Source organism: Rhinolophus ferrumequinum, chromosome 10, assembly GCF_004115265.2.
Source record: "Rhinolophus ferrumequinum isolate MPI-CBG mRhiFer1 chromosome 10, mRhiFer1_v1.p, whole genome shotgun sequence".
Taxonomy (NCBI): domain Eukaryota; kingdom Metazoa; phylum Chordata; class Mammalia; order Chiroptera; family Rhinolophidae; genus Rhinolophus; species Rhinolophus ferrumequinum.
In genome coordinates, this window is record NC_046293.1 from 7,288,424 (window position 1) to 7,310,779 (window position 22,356).

Consider the following 22,356-nt stretch of genomic DNA (forward strand, 5'->3'; position numbering starts at 1 on the left):
ACTGCTCCAGGCGCACGTTTGTGGGTGAAAGGACTGCCCAGGGCGCCATGCAGCTGCCATGCTCTCTCGGGCCACCCCTACCACGGAGAGACCCACAAGGGGGCTCGGGTAACCCAGGCAGCCTGCGGTCCCCGAGGGCGGCTGTGCCACCAGGCCTCACCTGTTTGGCAGCAATGGTGTCGTCGTTGGAGCTGTTCCTCACTATCTCCCGGTAGGACAGCTCGGAGCTTCTCTTCTTCTGCAGGGCCCCAGACAGCCGCATCCACAGCTGAGGGCAGGAGCCCACAGGCGCTCAGCCTCTGCTGGCACCTGAGCCCTCGGTCGCCCTCTGCAGGTCCCCCTCCCAGCCTCACCTGTGGCCTCATGCTGTGGGGGATGCCGGCCAGCACCAGAGAGCGCAGCTTGTCCGAGCGGGGCAGGGACACGGCGATCTTGTCCCAGGTGAGGTCGCCCACGTCGTGGTTGTGGGTGAACTCCAGGTGCGCCTGCCATCGCAGCCGCTGTGGAGGGTCCTCCATCAGGGACACGGCTGGGTCCGCACCACCTGCTGGGAGCGCGCCCAGGGACCAGGCGGCCACGGGGAGGAAGGAAAACGGCTCCTCACTGCACAGTCTCCAAAGCAGAGGGCCCTGGGCTTCTGGGCCAGAGACCAGATTCTCCACTGGAATCCAGAGCCACCGTTCCCATGGCTCCAGCAGCACCGAAACCAGCAAACGCAAGCTCTTCACTCTCTCCCCAAAGCTGCCCCTCTGAGGTCTCGCACAGCAAACCCACAAACCCGCCTCCATTCTCCACATGCTCAGGCCTAACCCTCGGAACCACCTGTGGCTTCTGCACTTCTACCCCAGTCTCAAGCCATCAGCAAATACTACTGGCTTGGCCAGCAGAGCACAGGCAGAACGTCACCACTCAACCCCCTCCAAGTGCGGCCCTCGTCCCAGCCACGGCCTTTCTTCTGCACGCCCGCCACCATCTTCTCGCTGGCCTCTCTCCCACACAGCAGTGCCCTTCTAAGACAGTCAGATCACGTCACTCTGCTCGGAGTCCTCTAGGGCCACCCAGCCGCCCACCTCACTCAGACACGGAGAAGGCTCCGTGCCCCCCTATCCCACCCTCCCCCGTCCTTCCCACTACACCTATTCCCCACCAAATCCACTCCCACCCCAGGGCCTTTGTACTTATTGTTCCCCTTCCTCCGCTATGCTCACTGCCTCCCTTCCTCCTAGGCTCTTCAAATGTCTCCCCCTCGGAGAAGCCTTCCTTTCCACCATACTAGAAAGTTCCCTGTGTTCCTGTCAGGCCCAGCTTTTGACTTCCAAATATCTGCCTGCAAACTAGAGAACAAGAAAAACTTAAGTCAGAATTGGAACTATGAGTGACCTGAATGAAGATGACTGGTTTCAGCCAATTAAAACCTAGTCACAAGCATCTCCTGACGACAGGCTATCTTGGGTTCTGCCCGATGGCTTTCCCTACCGCCCGCTCAGGAACCAACAAGTGTATTTATAAGAGAAAACAATGGAAATGGCCTAGAGGCTCACTTACAGAAGCAATGGTTATAAAAATATGATAAATCTACTATAATGGGATATTATGTAGCCACTGAAAAATATGCTTTTAAAGAGGTCTTAACGGACAGAAAAATGATCATGGTATAATGTTAAGAGATACAAGAACAGTATAAAATAATGTATATGATATAATCTTAGTTATGAAAAGTATACACAGATACACACAAAGCCAAAAACGTAATACACTAAAATGTCAGCCGTTTTCTTCAGGTTGTGGGATTATAGGTTAATTTGTTTTAATCTTTATACTTTTCTGTATCTTTCAACTTCTCTATAATGAACATCTTTTATTATATGAAGATCAATAAAATTAATCTAAAAAACCATGGGTCTCCATTATGGCTGACTCTTGAATGACGCAGGGGTGAGGGGGTGCCATCTGCCCTCGCAGTCAGTCAAAACTGCGCAGAACTTAAGTCAGCTCTCTGCACACAGCCAGCCAGCCGCTAGGTGACCTTGGACAACTTGGATTTGAACTGCCCAGGTCAACTGAATTGCGTGGGTCAACTGAAAAAACTCCGCACGTGAGTGGACGCGCACAGCTCAAACCCGTGTTGTTCAAGGGTCAGCCATACTTATAACTGCGTCCCTCTCAGATACAGAAGCATCCAGAGCCCAGAGGTGGCAGCTGCATAACGAGCATCACTGCAGCTGGAGTCCTCCCCCAAAGTCACCACAATATGACACACAAGGAGTTCAATCGTACCTTCCTTGTCCACCTGGAAACCGAACTCGTCATAGTAGAATTCTGCTTGCTCCACTGCCTCTTCCTTCTAGAACCAGGATTTGGGAGAGTCAGTCATGTAGCCCCACCCCGTCGGGGACCACAAGTTCTGGAAGACGCCACTGCTGATGCTGCCTGCTGAAACTCCACCCAGCCACCAAGACTCAGACCGAAGACCACCCTTCTCTGAAGCCTCTATGGCCACCATTCAGCTACAGGGGGCCACTACCTTCTCGAATTCTCCCAGCCAGCATTTTCCTTGTTCTCCTCAGAGGTCAAAAATAATAAGATCAAGGCAAGAAACATGTTTTGTACATTTCTGTGTCCCCATAAAACTGAGCGCACAGTGCCATAATACTTTTACTCCGACCTAACGACTAGTTCAGAGAACTTGGCGCTAGGCGGCCATCTGACCCCGTGTGAATACGGTGGTGTGGCCACCCACTCCCGGGATGGCAGGTCCCCTCTGGCGCCACATCTTGGGAGCACAGCCCCTGGGGCCTTGCTGTACCTGATGTACCTGCGTGTACTTGGCCAGGAGCTCCTGGGGCCACATGCTCGGAGTCAGGGCTGAGAAGGGACCACAGGCAGAAGGCACGTGGCTTCCTAGGAAAACCAGGAACAGGAGACGAAGAAAATGCAGAGCTTTCAGGGGGAAATTCAAGTTAGGATATCCACCCCCACCCCCAGGAGACAAGGGACTGTACCGTCTGATGTGGGATGGGTGGGGGAGAGGGGGAAACCCAGAAACGTGCGACTTTCTGGAGGAAGGAAAGGGAAAAAAAGCAGCACGGTACAAACAACCAAACATTATCTCTGGGCCTCTTCCCCAGCTAAGGTGGGGACTTGCAGCTGGAAGGAGGTTAGAGGACAGAGTCAGGACAACTGCAGAGCTGAGGGGAGAGCGGTGACTCTCCCAGACGCCCGGCAGAGGACTTCCTCCTTCCTCCACCTCTCACCTGCTGCTCTGTGACCCTCAAAGGTACAGGAAAGACAGACAGGCCTGCCTCCTCCCCACGGGGCAGGGCCTCGCTTCATTCTGCAGCCGCCTCGCCCCACTTCCAAGCCCAGGCCCCTGCCTCCCACCTGACATTGTGCGGAGAGATGAGGCGAGTCCTCTGCAGACGCAGACTCAGAGGTTGCCCTATCCTCGTGTCTCAGAGCGGGGAGGCTCCTCCGGTGTCATCTGGTCCAGAAACATCTGCCCTGGCGGGAAAGCAGAGGGGAGAGTGCTTCCAAAGCAGCCCCTCCTGGGAGTTCGTTCCACCCTCCACTCCAATGTGACGGCCCAGAGGCCATGGGGACGCCAGTCCTGGCCACTGCTCGACAAGGGAAGGAGAAGTCACACTTAAAAGAACAATTCATCTGAGAGAGGACACCATGAAGAAGCTACAAAACTTAGGTTCTCAACAGCCCTGTGAGCCATGGGGAGGTCAGCTCAGTCCCCATAGTACTAAGGAAGGAGAGAATCACACATACAGACTTCCTGATGCCTTGTGCTCAGGCAAATGTTTTTTTTTAAAGAAAAAAAACCCAGGGGCAGCCGGATGGCTCAGTTGGTTAGAGCGCGAGCTCTCAACAACAAGGTTGCCGGTTCAATTCCCGCATGGGGTGGTGGGCTGCGCCCCCTGCAACTAAGATTGAAAACGGCAACTGGACTTGGAGCTGAGCTGCGCCCTCCACAACCAGATTGAAGGACAACGACTTGGAGCTGATGGGCCCTGGAGAAACACACTGTTCCCCAATATTCCCCAATAAAGAAAAAAGAAAAACAAAACAAAACCCAGCCCCTAGCATAACAGTAAGTAGACTTCCCCGACCCAGCATCTGAGGAATCCTTTAAGATAGAAGACAACTTAGCTTCTGCGTCAACACCTGCACTCACCGGGACACTGACCTCCCACTTCCTCCAACAGGCTGCTCAGCCCTACAGCCGGAAACGAGGAATCCCAATCTAATTCAAATCGCTCCTATCGCTGTTTAAACCCCTGCCTGCCTCCCCTTTTTGTCCTTTTAAAAAGTAAGGACTCAACAATAAGAAGACACATAGCCAATTTAAAAAACGGGCAAAAGATCTGAACATAGTACATTTTTCCAAAAAAGAGACGTGAATGGCCAATGGGCAGGTAAAAGGATGCTCGCTCGCCATCATTCGGCATCAGGGAAATGCAAATCAAAACCACGACAACTCTCGTCACCCACTAGCATGGATGGCTATAATCAAAAAGACAAAAGTGCCAGTGAGGATGTGGAGACACTGGAACCCTTTGCATTCATTGCTCGTGGGAATGTAAAATGGTGCAGCCACTGTGGAAGAGTCCAGCGGTTTCTCAAAAGGTTAAACAGAGAGAGTTACCACGACCCAGCAATTCCACTCTTAGTTATTCACCCAAGAGAAATGAAAGCATGTATCCACGTGAAAACTTGTCCATGGACGTTCACAGCAGCATTATTAATAACAGCCAAAAAGTAGAAACAACCCAGATGTCTAACAACTGGAAATACAACATGTATGAAATATCCATATAATGAAATATTATTTAGGCGCAAAAAGGAATGCAGTGCTGATAGTGCTATAACGTACATGAGCCTTGAAAACAAGCTAAGTGAAGGAAGCCAGTCACAGAGGTGGGTATCGCATGATTCTCTTTAAATTAAATGCCCAGAAGAGGCAACTCCATGGAAACAAAAAGCAGATGGGTGACCGCCAGGGGCTGGGGAGGGGGGTTGCAGACTGGCTGCAGTGGGTACGGGATTCTCTCTGGAGAGATGAAAAAGCTTCTAGAATTGGACAGTGGTGATAGTTGAACAACATATGAAATACTAAAAACAATGAAATGTACACCTTAAAAATGGTGAATTTTATAGCATGTGAATTATGCCAAAAAAAAAATAAGAGAGAGCCATCGACTGGGGGGTCAGCACTAGGGGCTTCCTCTAACTTCCTATTTTTAACCTGCTTCTATCAGGACCAGAAAGAATGGACTGACTCCATGAGATTCACAGGAGGTAACAGAAAGGAGATGTGGTTGAAATATTTCAGGACATGTTGTCTTCTGGTTTTTGAAATCATATTCACCTAGACCTAGACCTAAAGAAAACTTCCTTCTGCCATTTTCTAGGTGACAGGAGTTTAGAGGTGCTAGTTGTTATTCTGGCCCACAGCAGCCCCCAATCTGTGCTATCCGCCACAAAATCCTGGTGTTGGTGATTCTGGGTAAACGAGAAGGGTCACGTGAGTAATAAAGAGAAAAGGAAAATCAAACAACCACTTCAAGGAAGCTAGGAGAACACAGGGCCCCTAACTCAAGCATGTGTGGAAAAACGGGCACGTGAGAAACCCCAGTTCTCTTTAGAGACACACTTGCAAATTTGGAGGCCACAGAGTCATCCTGTAGCTCCCAAGGGCAGCGCAGCCGAGTCCCCAACCTCTTCCTGCCCCCAGACACACCCTGACCACGCCAAGTTTGGGTGAAATGACCACTATGGAGGCTTTGGTGCCCAACTAGGAGGGCCACTCCCTGCTGTTTCCAGACAAGCCCCACTGGGAACCGGATGGCAGAACCCACTCCCGAAGAGGACAGCCACCCTAGGCTTGTCCGCTCTGCGTGAGGATAATAATGAAAACGTAATGTCTTTCTGCGGTAGAACAGATGTGCAGGGCCTGATTTGAATCAGAATTTTGCGCTGGGCGGAGCACTGCATATTGTTAAAGGGACTGAGCTGGAAGTTTTAAAAACCATGTTGCCACTTAATCCTCACAACACGGTTTTAAGTAGGTATCTCTAAAAGAGGCCCCCAGTTTTCCAAATGGACTCCAATAACTGTGCCCTCTCACACCATGCTGCCCCCCATTCCACCCGGTGAAATGATGTCACAGGACCACCAGCTGGACCAGGGCTCCCTTCTGGCCCCACCGGCTTGAGCCCTGGGAGGGCACACGGCTGGGCTGCGGCAGCAGCCTTCGGACGGCGCACGGCCTTGTGACGAGGACTCCAGGCAGACAGATGGGGTTCTAATCCCGGTCTGCTGCCCCCCACTTATAACCTTCGGCTACTTCACTTCGCCTCTTGGAATCTGTTTTCTTATCCATAAAATAGAATAACAATGCCTACGTCTTACAGCAGTTATGAGGGTTAAATGAGAAAGTAAATACGGCCCTTAGCGCACTGACACACAGCAAGTACTCAGGAAGCATCAGGCAATTAGCAGTAGTCCCAATAATTTCTAGAAAGTTATTGTTAGTCTCTTCTACACTGAGGGATTCTAAAAGCCGAACGACATTGCTGATATTAATCCATCACAGCCTGTAAACACACCATTTCACGTGGTTCAACACAATATATGCCAGGTGAGGTCATGAGAAAGACTCATCACCATCGCCCCAGAGGCAGTGATTTGGTCGTTCCTTCCGGAAAGGCAGAGAAAGTGTGAAGGTGTTGTGTGCAGTGGGGGGCTGTGGGCTGGGAGGCAATTCCCGCCAAGGAGCCCCCATCTGACCTCAGCTTGTCCTTCTCATTCATTCCCGCCTGAGTTACTTACCGAGTACCGACGGCCTGGAGCCAGGCGCCGTCCTAAGGGCTCCGATGCAACAGTGGAAAACCAAAGCCCCGGCCGTTACATTAGAGTAGAAATCAGACAATGAACATACATAAAAATGGCTGTGTCAGGGGTGGCCGGATGGCGCAGTTGGTTAGAGCGCGAGCTCTCAACCACACGGGATGGTGGGCTGCGCCCCCTGCAACTAAAGATTGAAAACGACAACTGGACTCGGAGCTGAGCTGCGCCCTCCACAACTAGAATGAAGGACAATGACTTGGAGCTGATGGGCCCTGGAGAAGCACACTGTCCCCCAGTATTCCCCAGTTAAAAAAAAAAAAAAAAAGAATGTATGTGTGTGTGTGTAAAATGGCCGTGTCAGATGGTGACAACTGCAGTACTGAGACAAACAGAGCAAGGGAAGGGAGAGAGAATATCAGAAGAGAGGGCTGTATATATGAAGTGGTCAGGAAGAGCTCCGTGAGGAGAAGGTGACATCAGAGCAAAGGCCAAAGCCACAGGAAGTGAGGGATCAAACCACGTGGCTATCGAGGTTAAAAGGGATCCAGGCAGAAGGAACAGCAAGTGCAAAGCCTTTAGGGCAGCAGCACACTTGCCAGGTTGAAGCAGCCGCAAGGCGGCCAGCGGGCTGGGGGTGAGGAGAGTGGGAGGAAACCCGGGGGTGGGGGGTGCGGCAGGGGTCATGGAGGGCCTCACAGCGCAGGGCAGGCTTTGGATCTTCCTTGCAGTGAGTAGGGACATTACGGGAGGGTTCTGCCTGGTTTTGAAAGCGCTCTGGCTGTTGCAGTGCAGAGAAGCCCACCAGGCAGGCGGCGGAGGTGACATGGGTAGGTTTGGAGTTGGCTTTGCTGCAGTGGGGCCAGTGAGAAATGCGGATTCTTGATGTGTTTTAAAGAGTCTCTGCAGGAACAGACAGACACGCCACACCGCCACACCGCCATCACTGACTGCCCTTGTGTCCCCAGTTCCCGACACAGCCGGATGTGACAGTGCTAAGCTGGGCAAGCAGGTTTTTCCTGCCTCCAGTCACTATGGAAACCATCCTGAAAGCAGCCATCTGGGAGCCTGCGGAAGCAGCTGAGGAGTTAGCCACGTCACTGTCACCTCACTGTCACCGGCTGCCCTACTGTTGTCACAGGAGTCCTAAGAGGCAGAATCTTTTGAGAAACAGGATTGATGCAATTTTGAGGTGATCTAGAGGGAAGTTTTAAAAATTAAATTTACACACTTAAAGATGTTAATCTTTTTATTCTGCCTCCAGTATTTTCTCCCTAGTGTTTCAATCCCACATTCCTAAAAGACAAATTTTGTTCACAAAGTGAAGACTGTCAGATGTCACTGTAAATCTGAGGGGTGGGGTAGGGACTCAAGGAGATCTAGGCCCTCATCCGCTCTTTACCTACCAACACATCCTGTCTCCTAGTTTTCTTGACAATATAGCAGGGTTGCCACTACCACCTAAGTGTCACACATTTACCAGGGAACACAAAAGCTGTAAGCAGCAAAAGCAAAAATGCTTGTATTCTAAGAGGTCCCTGAGATCCTCAAGACTATTTTTCTCTGCAAGGAAATGGCAGGACACTGAAAGCTAGCAATAACTAACTAGGAGACAGGAGCACAAAGCCAGGAAAGTCCAAGAAAGGCTAGAGTAAGATGATAATACAACATGCTTAAGAAAAGTAAAATCAGACACTAAATGCTCAGTAGGATATGAACATTTTATTGGAAAATGACGAATAATAGATGAGTACGTTACTGAAGGCAGAGTGCCAACACACTGGGATTCTTCCTGGTTTTCTCTTCCTCCACATGCGGCTACACTACGTGTGGGATCCACCTCTGCCCTTGCGCTTCTCACTCGGCCATTCCTGGGCAATCTCATGTCCTGCCAGAGCTTCCACTGCCACCCGCGGGCTCCTTCCTCTGGTGACAGCTTTCTCCCAAGCTCCAGACTCCTATTTCCAGCTGCTTCCTACAGCCAGCAGGCCAGCATTATCTTTCTAATGCAAATCTGAAACCTGAATCACTGTTTTACTTTCAATGGCTCGCCTTAGCCCCAGAATAAGAGCCACATTCTCTAGCAATGCGAGGTTCTACGTGGCTCCTCTCACCACCCCCACACCCACCTTCCAACAGTCATGGTGGCCTACTTATCATCAGCTGCCCGATGTCTCCATTCTCTTTCTCTAACGGTCTTCTCCTTATGGCAGACAGACTCCTATTCATACTTTAAGACACAACTCAAAGACACCGCGTCCCTGAAAGAAACCTCCTGTGGCCCAAGCGATTCTAGTCCTGCTACTCACTTCCTCGCGTGGGCTCTGCACACTGAGCCGCCGCAGCTGACCTCCGAGACCAACAATACGCAGCACTGACGTGTGTAACTTTCACAGATGGGCCGACAACGGCATGCAGCTTCTACCTTGTCTCTTGTAGCACTTCCTTTGGGGAAAGTCGGCTGCCATGTCGTGAGAACACCCATGGAGCCCCATGGAGAGGCACCAGCTTGCCAGCCACATGAGTGGGCCACCTTGGAAGTAGACGCCCTTGTCCCAAACCTTCAGATGACTGTAGCTCCAGCCAACATCTGACTGCAGTGTCATGAGGGAGACCCCCCTTTCTCACAAGCCAGAATCTCCTGACATGCTCCTGAATTCCTGACTCCTACCAACCAGGAGAGATACGAAATGATTGTTGTTTTCAGCCACTAAGTTTTGGGGTGGTTTGTTACAGATCAGTAGACAACTAATACGCCGTCAGGACCCTTCTCTGCCTTTAGGTTCTCTCTCTATGCTCCTACAAAGCCCTGAGAGTAAGGCCAGAACTTACTTCATAAATAACATTTGTATCCCTTTTCCTTTTTTTGCCAAGGAAAGGATTCAACGTTATTCCAATCAAAATCCCAGAAGGATTTATTGAAGAGACTGACAAGCTGATTCGAAAATTTAAATAGATGGGCAAAGGCACCAGAATACTCAAAACAATTTTGAAAAGGCAGAAAGTTGGAGAACTCACACTACCTGATTTCAATACTTACTATAAAACTACAGTATAGTGTGGCATTGGCAAAAGAACAGACATAAGTCAATGGAACAGAACAGGTAATCCAGAAATAAACCCGTACACAGTTAATGTTATGGATTGAATTGTGTCCCCCCAAAGATGCTGAAGCTCCAACCTGCAGTACCTCAGAATGTGACCTTAGTTGGAAACTGGGTCTTTCCTGAGTTAGCCAACTTAAAATGCCATCATTAAAATGAGCCCCAATCTGAATGGTGTCCTTATAAGAAAGGGAAGTTTGGACACAGACACATGTGGAGAGGGGAGACGCGGTGAAGATACAGAGGACGCAGACTGCGAAGCAGAGGCTGGAATGCTGCCCTAACAGCCCAGGGAAGGTCTGGGACTAGCAGAAGCTGAAAGAGGCAGGAGGACCCTTCCCCTACAGGTCTCACAGGGAGCATGGCCCTGCCGACACCTTGAGTTCAGATTTCTGTACCCCCAAACTGTGAGATAATATTACAGTTGTTCTAAGTCATCTGGCTTGTGGCACTTTGTTATGGCAGCCCTAGGAAACTAATACAATTGAGTTTCAACAAAAATAAAAAGACAATTCAATTGAGAAAGGATAGTCTTTTCAAGAAATGGTCCTAGAAAAACTGGACACCTATTTGCAAAAAAAAAAAAAAAAAAAAAAAAAAGAACCTTAATCTGTACCTCACACCAAATACAAAAATTAACTCAAAATGGGTGATAGACCTAAATGAAAAACCTAACACTATAAAATTTCTAGAAGAAATCATAGGAAAAATGTCTGTGACCTTGTTTAGGCAAAGATTTCTTAGATATTACACTAAAATCATGATTTATAAAATAAAAAAAAATTGATAAATGAGATTTTTATCAAATAGAAGCCACAGACGGTAGAAAATATATCCAATCACATATCTGACAAAGGACATGTATCCAGAATAGAAGGAATTCTCAATCAGTAAACAGGAAACAATCCAGCTTAAAAAACAAACAAACAAACAAACAAAAACAAACAGACAAAAGATTTGAACAGAAACATTACCAAAGAAGACACAGACGACAAATAAGCATGCAGAAAGATACTCACCATCACTAGCCATTAAGGAAATGCAATTAAAACCACAATCTTACCAACATCAGAACCTGACAATACCAAGTGCTGGCGAGGATGCAGAGCAGCTAGAACTCTCACACACTGCTGGTGGGAATGCAAAATGGTGCAGCAATTTTGGAAGAGGGCTTGGCAGTTTCTTCAAAACTTAAACATATATTTAACCACACAACCCAACAATCCCCCTCCTAGGTATATTTATCTAAGTGATAAAACAAAATCTTTTGTTTACATAAAAACTTGTATATAAATGTTTACAGCAGCTTTGTCTGTGATTGTTAGAATCTGAAAACCCATATGTCCTTTAACTGGTGAATGAATAAAGAACTGTGGTACATCCATATAATGGAATACTACTCAAAAAAAAAAAAAGAATTACTGACATAACAACATGGATGAATTCAAATGTATTATGCTAAAGGAAAGAAGCCAGATTTAAAAGATTACATACTGCATGATTCTATTTATATGGCATTCTGGAAAAGGCAAAACTATAGGTAAACAGACCTATAGAACAGTGTTTCTACTGGATGGGGCAGTAGGAAGAGTGGATTACATGGGATAATTTTTTAGGGTGACAGAACTGTTCTATATCTTGACTGAGTTGATAATTACATGACTGTATGTATTTATCAAAGCTTGCAGAACTGCGCACTAAAAGGGGCGAATTTTATTTTATGCAAATTATACCTTAATAGCATAAAAGAAGAAACAGTATGCTTAGTGAAATAAGCCAGACACAAGAGTATAAAAAGAATTCCAATTATGGGGACTAAAGAAATGTGGATACTATTTATGATCTAACATTAAGGAGAAACATATTATAATATGGCATGTACACCCAGAAATGTCCGTATTATTCAGTCATTCATTCCCCAAATATTTCTCCAACACATATTATGTGCTAGGGCAACGACGACTTACAATCTAGAGGGGGGAAAATCAAACAGAAAACAAATAAATAGATGGATAAACAAATGAGAATTCCAGGGTGTGATAGATGCTCTGAATAAAACAAAAGGCTGATGTGACACAGAATCCAGGGAAGAAATCTGTGAAGGGCTATTTGAATTGAAACCTGAAGGATCAGAAGCTAGTCCTGCAAAGATCTAGGGTTAGAGTCATGGGCAGAAGGCATGGCAGGTCCAAAGGCTCTGAGGTGGGGAAGACCCTGGAGGAACAGAAATGAACCCAGTGTAACTGAAACACAATGAACAAGAGGACAAAGGGAAGAAGAAATTGGAGCGACAGAGGTACCTACATCACCACGGGATGGTTGGCAAAGGGAAGCATTCAGATTTTGAGGCCAATGGGAATCCACAAGAGGGTCCTCAAGGGTGGACGCAGGGAGACACGTTTGAAAGTACAGGGTCCGGGAAAGAGACTAACATGGTAACAGGAGGTGGAGCTGAAAGGATGTGAATGGACCTAAGACATAATGAGAAGCAGAACCAGCGGGTCTTGCTGCTGGGTTGGATGTGGAGAATGAAGAGAAGGAGCAACCAAGGGCAAGGCCTAGGTTCCTGTCTGAATTCCTGGATTTATGGTGATGCCATTTACTAATATGGGGGAGAGGGAAAAAGAAACTGGCTTAAACAAAGAGGGAGTTAAGAGTTGTGGGATAATTTAAATGTTGCTTCGAAATCCAAGTGGAGATGTTAAGAAGGTGACTGGATACACATGTTCACATCTTCAGGGAGATGGAGAACTGGAGACACAAATTTGGGAGACTTTCAGGCATCTAACCAACAAGTAGTTTTTGAGCAACTACTACATGCACTGTTCCATGTGCTAGGGGTACAGCAGCAAAACAAGACAAAGTTCTTGCTCTTGGGAACTGCGGTGTTGTCATCTGTGAAATGGAGATGACAAATGAGAAAATGTAAATAAATACTTATCACAATACATGGCATATACCGTGTTTCCCCAATGATAAGACCTAGCCAGACAATCAGCTCAAATGCGTCTTTTGGAGCAAAAATTAATATAAGACCCGGTCTTATAGTAGATATATTGTATAATATATAATATTATATAAGACCGAGTCTTATAGTAAAATAAGACCGGGTCTTATATTAATTTTTGCTCCAAAAGACGCATTTGAGCTGATTGTCTGGCTAGGTCTTATCATTGGGGAAACACGGTACATACGTACATGTTGAAGGTAACATAAAAATGAATAAGGCTGGGTTAGGTGGTAGGAGTATGAAGTTTATGTCTTGAGTTTTAATATTTTTTTTTGAAAAAGTCTAGAAATATTGTGTTTAAAAATAATTATATCACATAAAAGCCTATACACGGATGTTCACAGCGGCACTATTTATAAAAGCTCAAAAGTGGAAACATCTAAATGTCCATCAATGGATACACCAATAAACAAAATGTGTATATCCATGCGATGGGATATTATTCAGCCATAAAAAGGAATGAAGTATTGATACGAGCTATTACATGGATGAACCTTGAAAACATGCTCAGAGAAAGAAGTCAGTGACAAAAGACCACATATTGTATGATTTCGTTTATATGAAATGCCTGGACTAGGCAAATCCAGAGACAGGAAGTAGATTAGCGGTTGCCAGGGGTGGAGGGAGGGGAAAATGGGGAATGACTGCTAATGGGTATGGGGTTTCTTTTGGGGGTGATAAAAGTATTATGGAATTTGACAATGGTGATGGTTGCACAACACAGTGAATATACTGAAAACCTCTAAATTGTATACTTAAAAAAGGGTGGCTTTTATGGTACATAAATTATATCTCAATTTTCAAAATTACAGTTTTGTACAGTAGAACATTGAGGAGTAAGAATGTGTCCTCTGCGAGTTTTTTCTGAGGTCCACAAATGAAGCCTTGAATTTACAGCACTATGTAGCTTCTCTAAACCTTGCCTTGCTCTTCCCCTGACAGAGCTACTACTTATCACCTCAAACATCCATCTCTTCAGGGATTTAATGTTTCTACAAACGAAGAAATGCAAAAGTGAAAAATAAAAAGGTGCAACCTATTAGAAATCACTTATCCATAACTGTGAAAGGGTTCCTTTCTCTCTCATTTGTAGAACTAACACTTTACTAACACCGCTCAGCATGAACTTGACATCTTAGCAACCTGTGAAGTCAGGAACTCCCTAAGCTGCTAAAAGGTAAAACCTGTCATTTTACCTTTTAAAAGGACTTTAACAAGTTTCCCCCCAGCAGTCTAAGCAATCACTGGAAAAAGGTCTCACAACACTTGAAAACTCGGTTTCCAAGCCATTGTTTTTGTTTTCTTTTTAAAGATTATACCAGTCCCAGGTGTGTGACATCACATGGAGTGGCTGTTGCTTTTCTATTACACTTAAGGGAAATACTTTCCCAAAAGAAAACCCACTAAAAGCAGATTAAGGGAAAAGAGATGCTTCCAAACCAGGAGACCAGAAAAGTACAACAATTTGTAAGATAGGCTTTAAGGACAAAAATGCTATTTCTGAATCTACTTTTACAGAAATGCCTCCGTGTGACCCTGGGTTTTCTCCACAGCCCAGGTATTCAGTCCCCAGTCACAACCTATGTTGGGGTCAGTTGGGACACCAGCTTGTTCTTTTCCACTGAGAACATAATTAAGATGCAAACACAAATGATAATTTAAATTGTAGCAGGATAAATTTAAGGGTCAGAAGAAAATCTGGATTATTAACACAGTCACTGGGCTTATCATGGAAGGAAGTTTTGGACTCTCCTCCGAGTTTTGTAATGATAATAACAGCATTAATGGAAATTTTAAAAAAATTTTTAATTCTGTCACAAATTGGCACGCCAGTTTTCCTCTCTTCTATGCTCTTCTTTTGATTTTTCTCTACATACATACACAATTCTCATGTTATATAGATTTTTAAAATATTTTTTCTCCACTGAACATTAAACAATTAGCATTTCCCCAGTAATTACACAGTTTTTGTAGCCATTATATTCTATAATTTACTAATCGAGTCATCTGTTGATATGACATGGAAGCTCCTAACAGTAATTTTTGCAATAAAAACCATGCTGTGAGGAGCTCTTCCTCTACAGGTTTTTAAAATGACATTAACACATCTATCTCGTTTGGGAAAGGGTTTGGATTTTTTTAAAAGTTTGTTTTTTCTACTTTATAGTATTGGCTTTGTAGATAGAAATCAAAGTATAAGATTAGGTTAATAACAAATTATTGGTATTAGAGTTTAATATGATGCCCTCTGAAGCAAGGTAATAACCTAATGATCCATAAACTTAAAACTGTGTATTATAATTATAGCACAGTGGGAAATTACTATTTTAATAGTTGGCTCCAGAATGCTTCCCAAAGAAGGAGTTTGTCTTTGTTTGGAAAAGTATCTTGATAAGCAACTTAAAGGTGGAAGGTAAAACTTGAAGGCACAGGTTAGAAGAAAGGGGAGATCTATCAATTGCCTAGCAGAAGAAATCAGTGGAAATCTGGAGGGAGAGGAGAACAGAAAATAGAGGTGGCCTGGCCTGCTGAGGGGAGGGGAGGGGAGAGGGGGTAGGGGAGGGGAGGGGAGGGAAGGGGAAGTCCAAAGACAAGGTGAGGAGCTGCACCCTGCAAAACACAATGACCTACGAGACATCAACACTCTCTGTCTGGGCTGGAGAGGTCGGGGGTGGGAGCAAATGCCTCTTAAGAAAAGGATAATCCCAAACCCCATTATTGTGTCCTTCCAAGGTAAAACCCCTTTGTCGTCCTGTATCTTCAGTGAAGGCTGCCCTCCTCATAAGAACCTTGAGCTGTGCTGGGTATTGACTGACGGATGGAGAGGAGACCAAGCCCCTGGACGATCCCCACAAGCTCCTTTCTAAGCTCCTGTGCTTAGTCCCCGTGCTGCCTCTGCTTGTAATGCCCTCCACCTTACCTGCTTCTCATTCTTCAAGGCTCAGCTCAGGCATTTCCTCCTCTCTCTGGTTTATGCCAGGTGCCCCTGCTCACTATGTAACATATCATGTAAACTATCTACAACATGTAATAACAGCTGCTGTGCACTGCAGACTTTCTAAGCGCCAGCAACTCTAATACACAGAGCTGGACTGAAACATTTACAGGCCTTTTGGTCCGGCAATTTCCACCCCTGGAAATTTATCCTACACTCCAGCAAAATGATTCATATACAAGGACATTCGCTATAGCACTGCTTGTGATAGCAAAATATTAGAAAGCCTAAATATCCTTCGATAGGGGACTAGTTAAATAAATGACAATACATTTATATAGTGTACATCTGTCAAAAAAGAATGGATCAGCTATTTATGCACTGATAGGGAATGATCTTCAGGATATATCGCTAACTGAAAAAAATCAAGGAGCAAAATAGCGAGGAGAATGATAAACATTTGTGCCAAAAAGGTAGACATTTTCACATAAAATTTAGAAGGCTATACGTGAGAGGAATTGGGTGACAGAGTATTTTTACTTAATACTCTTTTGTACCTTCTGAATTCTGAACTATTTAAAAAAAGTTAAACATGAAAAAAACGAAAAACTGTTAGATGGTCACAGAATAAAAGATTAAGGTACCCCCCATTTAATTCAACATAAAAATAATCATGAGGAAGTTCAACATTTAGATTTTTTCCAAGATGCCTTTTGCTATGTTTCTATGAAATGTCCAATATCAAGTTCTCCCCATTTTCTTTTCGTATTGTGTCTGCTTTATTAGTGCCCTCAGCACACGCTTGGGCTACTGTAGAATCAATCCAGCCCAGCTGGTATTAGATCCAATGAAGACACTTGAGTTCTTACCATACCTGAGCCCTCAGGATATCTGGCACTGGACACTCTCTTCTCCAGGTGTGCCCACGTCATGACCCTGGGGCTTTCCTCCTGCCTATCTGGCTCTCCTTCTGAGTCTCCTTTCCCAGTCCCCTGGCTCTGCTGGTTCTGAACACGCCTAATGTTCTGCCCGAGACCTTTCTCTAGTTCCCGGCACTGTCGTTCACTCTCTTGGCTGCAATTTAACATCTGTAGGAAGATGACACCGATTTCTATCTCCAGGACACATTTCTCTCTGAACCTCTGACTGGCATACCCACATGTGCACTGGGCCACCCCTCTGCATTGTTCAAGTTTACCACGCTCCAAAATTAAGTTATCACGTTCCCTCATGAACCCTGCCCTCCTCAGTGGTCCCTATCTCAGGAAACTGGCATTATAACCCACCCACCCACGCTCTCCAGCCAGAACTGGGCCTCTGGCTAATGGATGCTCCTTCATCTTCCCACTTCCACGCAACTCTTAGGCTTTTCCTTATGTTTTTTGAAACTTCTCTTTTCTCTTCAACCTGTTGCTACTTAGGTCGGGGCTGCCATCATTTCTCAACACCATGAATATTACAAGTTTCTCAACTGGAATCTCTGCCTCCAGTCTTGTCCTCTACCCTCCATCTACTCTCTACTCTGCAGCCAGAGAAATCCTTTTAAAAAGCAACTAAGCATTTCCTTCTCTTTAAACCCCTTTTTCTTCCCTCTGACTTTAGGAAAAAGTCCCCATTTGTTAACTTGGCTTATAAGACCCTTCATGACCTAACAGTTTCTGCTGACCTTCCAGCTTCATCTCTCAACACCTACTTCTCATTCACCCTCAACACACGCTCTATGCTCCAGCCATAGAATACTCTTCCAGACACTGGAACGCACCTTTCTCTCAGAGCACGCTGCTAAATGAAGCAATTACTCAGCGGTATGTAAAGAAAGTCTCAAAACTCGGGCCCCACCGAATACGGTCAGGCAGCTAGTGGCGCTAATCTGGAACTGGTTCCCTGCTCCGGTCATTCTTGTTGGAAACATTTATTATTCACATCACCCTTTATCTCCTTAGTGCTAAAGACATCTGAAGTGAAGACCCACGATATTATACAAATTTCTCAACTGTCTCCCCCAAAACTGGCATAAGCAGAAGAGCAGAATGACTCCAATAAACAACTCTACCTTGAACTCCACTCCCGCTCCCACTCTCACAGGCTTACAGCTGGCACTGCTTCCCTTCCCTGAGTCAATATTTTCTTTGTGACCAGAGATAGAGAGTGTTCCTTTACACTCTCTATCCTTTAGGCAAGAGCTAAGGGTGATTTGTGCAAAGCTGAGCACGGACTGTGGAAACAGACCTGGGAAACAGGAACCACTCCCCAGAATTCCACAAGCCCGGGTAAGACGCACCCTTTCCTGCACAGCCGCACCCGTTAAGTGAAGCTCTACTGTGCAGACTTCTGAACCAGGCGCATCCACTCCAGGTCTTCCTGTAAAGTAATTTATCATCCAAGATAATCTGGTGACTTCCCCGAGTCCCTCCCGGGATCATTCCCCTAAGATTTACAGCCTGGTAGTACCTGGATGGTGACAAGGAAAGTAAAACCAAGGTACTGCATGGACCTTCTGTCGTTCCCACTACCAGGGTGGAGGACAAGTCCCTTAGAAGTAAAAGTGAAACAAATAATGGTTAGCTAACTGCAACTCAAAAGTAGCTCTAAAAAATAGTTTTTGAGGAAAATAAAGCTCCTTGAGGGCTGACTGGCAAAAAAGCCCACTGAGACCTTTATAAAGTTTTATATGAATATAGGAGCTTATGACATGTAAAAGGAGATCACAAATAAAGTTAACAAAGTCCCTATTCCTTATATAATTAAACCATAGAGGTCAACAAACTATCTTTAAGTCATTTTTTGGCCATACCACCTATATAGGTACTGGGAATTTTTCATTTGCAGGTATATGAAAATACCTACATACGAGATCGGACAATTAAGTTCGTGAACTTGTTGCAACAATGTTGTAACCTTTTTTGATATCACAGGGATCATTCATTATGAATTTGTACTAACTGAGCAGTTAACCAAGTTTACTACTTGGACGTGTTGAAAAGGTTGCCCTCAAAAGTTAGACGACCTGAACTTTTCACCAACAATTCATGGCTCTTACATCATGACAATGCACCAGCTCACATGGCACTGTCTGTGAGGGAGTTTTTAGCCAGAAAACACATAACTGTATTGGAACACCCTCCCTACTCACCTGGTCTGGCCCCCAATGACTTCTTTCTTTACCTGAAGATAAAGGAAATATTGAAAGAAAGATGCATTGATAACATTCAGGACATCAAGGGTAATACGATGATAGCTCTGATGGCCATTCCAGAAAAAGACTTCCAAAATGGCTTTGAAGGGTGGACTAGGCGCTGGCATCAGTGCATAGCTTCCCAAGGGGAGTACTTCGAAGGTGACCGTAGTGATATTCAGCAATGAGGTGTGTAGCACTTTTTCTAGGATGAGTTTGTGAACTTAATTGTCTGACCTTCGTAATAACCGTAAAGAATGGTAATCCAAGCCTATTTACTTTGTAGCAGTGAATGGACTGAGGTATTAGAAGGGCGGGAGCAATGAAAGGAGGAAAAATCATATTTATTGAGCATTCACCATACTGCTAAGAAACCTGAGGAAACCAGGCTCATAGCAAACAGTGAGTCAGGCCTGGCGCCTAAGCTGTCCCTCTGCACTACCCTGACGCACGACAGTAGTTGTCAGCTTGGGGCTTTAACCTGAGTAGAAATCTGTATGCTAGTAACGTCTACTGCTTCATTCTTTTTGCGGACACTTTGTACGCTATATGCTTCAGACACTCTAAGATAACCTTCAGGTCTTCTCTGAGATTTCTCTTCTCTTCAGGTTAAAGTGAACCGGTTATTTTAACTCTTTTCTAAGTGGCATGGCTTCATGTCATGTAACAGTAAGTTAAGGGAGTCTCAGCTGCAAGCCACAAAAAATGGCTTTAGGTACCAAATTATGTCATAGAGGAACGTACTGGAAGGGTACGACGTAGGGCACAGAACCGAGGAAAAGCTGAAGAATCAGGTCTTTGAGAGCAGCTCCAGCGTCTACATATTAGGAATTAACCCATGGTGGGATGAAGGAGCTGTGACTGTTTGTCACCGCGTCATTCAACCTAAGGTTCAAACACATCGATTTGCCTAATACATACAGGCCTAATCTGGGTCCTGTGCCTGCCACCTACTTGCTCAGGTGTTTCCTCAAAGCAAAATCGGGCTGCTGTTCTCAGAAAGACCTGGACTGAATGCTGGGCAGCCCAAAACCACGTAGGTCCGCTACTCTCTCAAAACGTGATGCCTCAAATTCAACCTAAGAATCCAGGTGTGAAGGAGGAGCAAAGCCAAGAGCACTGCCTTCATGCTTGCTGTATGACCTTGGGCAAATGACCAAACTTATACCTCAGTTCCTGTAATAAGACACTGAGTGTCATAACATGTTGTATTTACGACAACCAAATTGAAAAATGTACGTAAAATGCTTTATAAACTCAAAGCTAACTGTACTAGCCAGTGCTTAGGGACTGCCTGTCAGAAATATTACACAGGATATTTTATTTAATCTTCAAAACAACCCTATGAAGTAGGAGGTCATAAGCACAAACTCTGGAGTCTGACTCCCTACGTTCAAATCCTGACCCCACCACTTATTTGTATGACTGTTTCCTAAAACCTGAACTGGGCATAATATTGATAATATACAGGGTAGTTGTGAAGATTGAGTTCATATAAGTAAAATTCTTAGAACTGTGTCTTGTATATAATAATAAATATTATAATGCAATAAATATTATCTATTATTATAAGTGGTGGTAGCATTAGTAATTATTTCAATTTACAGAAGAGGAAAATGAGGCATCGGGAAGTTATATCACTTGTGTTAAGTTTTAAAGTTTAAATCAGTAGAGCCAGAATTTGAACTTTATTGTAAGTGTTCCTAATTACTATACTCTGATGTCAAAAGTTGGAAAAAAAAAAAAAGGTGGTAGTTGGACTTTAATCCTAACCTCAAGTCCCACAAATTAAGGATATTTACAAATGAAACTCAAACACAAGAAGAGGGAAATGATCTGTTGTTTCATGTCTTTAGAATGTTAGCGAGAAGGCTAATCAGATATCTAGAGAGAGCCAGGAATGGTTTTATCATTTTATTAAAAAAAAAACTCTTAACCCTAATTGGAAATCAGGCCCTTTTCAAGAATAAGCCTTCTGATAACTGGATTGATGTTTTCAATCTCATTTCTGATATTACTCTTACTGATAAAGCTATTTAATGATTTCAAAGAACTTTCCAAAATAATTTACATCATCAGCAGAGAAAATAACACACATACAAAACCTACGTCACAAACTCTTAGAAAAAGCAGGAATGTGTTTATAACTGGAAGAGAGGCATAATGTTAGAAGTGAAGACAGTTAACAGTAACTATGCCTACGAAAATGAGTGTCTCTCTCGTTATTTGTGAATTGTGACCATAAAGTAATGAGCCTGATGTTCAAAAAGAGGTGATTATATGTATACTATTCAAACAATGGTGTATTCAAAATCTGCTCCTAAGCCACACTGAAATAAGCCTCACTTTTTCAGTCATACAGTACTTACTACTCAGAGTACTAGTACCTACCATGTGCTGAACATGCTGTGAGGTGTTCATTCAACAAATATTTACTGATCACCTACGGCTATTCTAGGAGATAGGAGTGAGGTGGTGAAAAAGACAAAGACCTTACCTTGTAGGGAGGTATTAGAAAGAAAATGAGGCTCAACTCCCAGTTCTGTCAGACTCTAAAGCCTACATTGTGTATTTCAACTGTTATCATCTCTTACTGGTGGGATAGAGCTTCTCCTAAAAATCCACACGTAAGCATGCAGTCCTGACCCCACTATCTAGAACAACTGAGGGTTTCTCGCTGTTGGCAGTCCAGTGTCACTTTCTCAGTGACTTGTTCCTCCCCCGACTCCCAGGAGCAATGATTGCTCAGTGAACAGCTAACACATCACATTGACGTGTATGAATTTCTTCCCCGCCCCCTCATTAATCCCTAAACTCCCGCAGGGCAAGAACATGTGTTAACCTCTTTGTAAGTTCTTGAAGGTGGTACATACAGTAGGTATTCAATAAATGGTTGAGTGGGGCTCCTAAGAGCAATGTCGATAGGCTTGAGGGTGCAAGTCAGACTGCAACTAAGAAGTAAATGGAAGAGAAGGGCATAGAGTTTGTTTGCTTTTTTAGAACAAATCTAGAAAGGAAAAGGAGGGAAATGGTAGTAGTTAGAAAGATAAATGTGATTACAGGAAAGTTTTATATATTTTTTTAAGAATGAGAGAGATTTGAACATATTTGTTGGTTAGGTGGCACAGTAGAAAAAGCAGGGGTGTCAGAGTCAGACTTGAATTTGAATTCGGGCCCTGTCACTTACTATAACTGTAGGCAATTCACTTATCCTCTGTACTTCAACTCACACATGTATAAAATGAGAATCATAATACCTACACCTCACGATGACAATTAC

General features: G+C 44.7%; 1 protein-coding gene across 3 annotated transcripts in view; it reads right to left on the reverse strand.

The window, feature by feature from the left end:
• SGSM3 (small G protein signaling modulator 3) overlaps nucleotides 1–22,356 on the reverse strand; it is a 30,214-nt gene that overhangs the window by 5,738 nt on the left and 2,120 nt on the right. The window contains exons 2-6 of one of the 3 annotated variants that reach the window (XM_033116202.1): nucleotides 3,382–3,496; nucleotides 2,807–2,901; nucleotides 2,278–2,344; nucleotides 354–544; nucleotides 161–268 (exon numbers count right to left, since the gene is read on the reverse strand). In XM_033116202.1, the coding sequence (XP_032972093.1) occupies nucleotides 161–268; nucleotides 354–544; nucleotides 2,278–2,344; nucleotides 2,807–2,901; nucleotides 3,382–3,388 (468 nt within the window). In that variant the 5' untranslated portion in view covers nucleotides 3,389–3,496. Of the gene's footprint in view, nucleotides 1–160; nucleotides 269–353; nucleotides 545–2,277; nucleotides 2,345–2,806; nucleotides 2,902–3,381; nucleotides 3,502–22,356 lie in introns of all 3 variants that reach the window. The other 2 variants (XM_033116203.1, XM_033116200.1) reach the window with 2 other exon arrangements.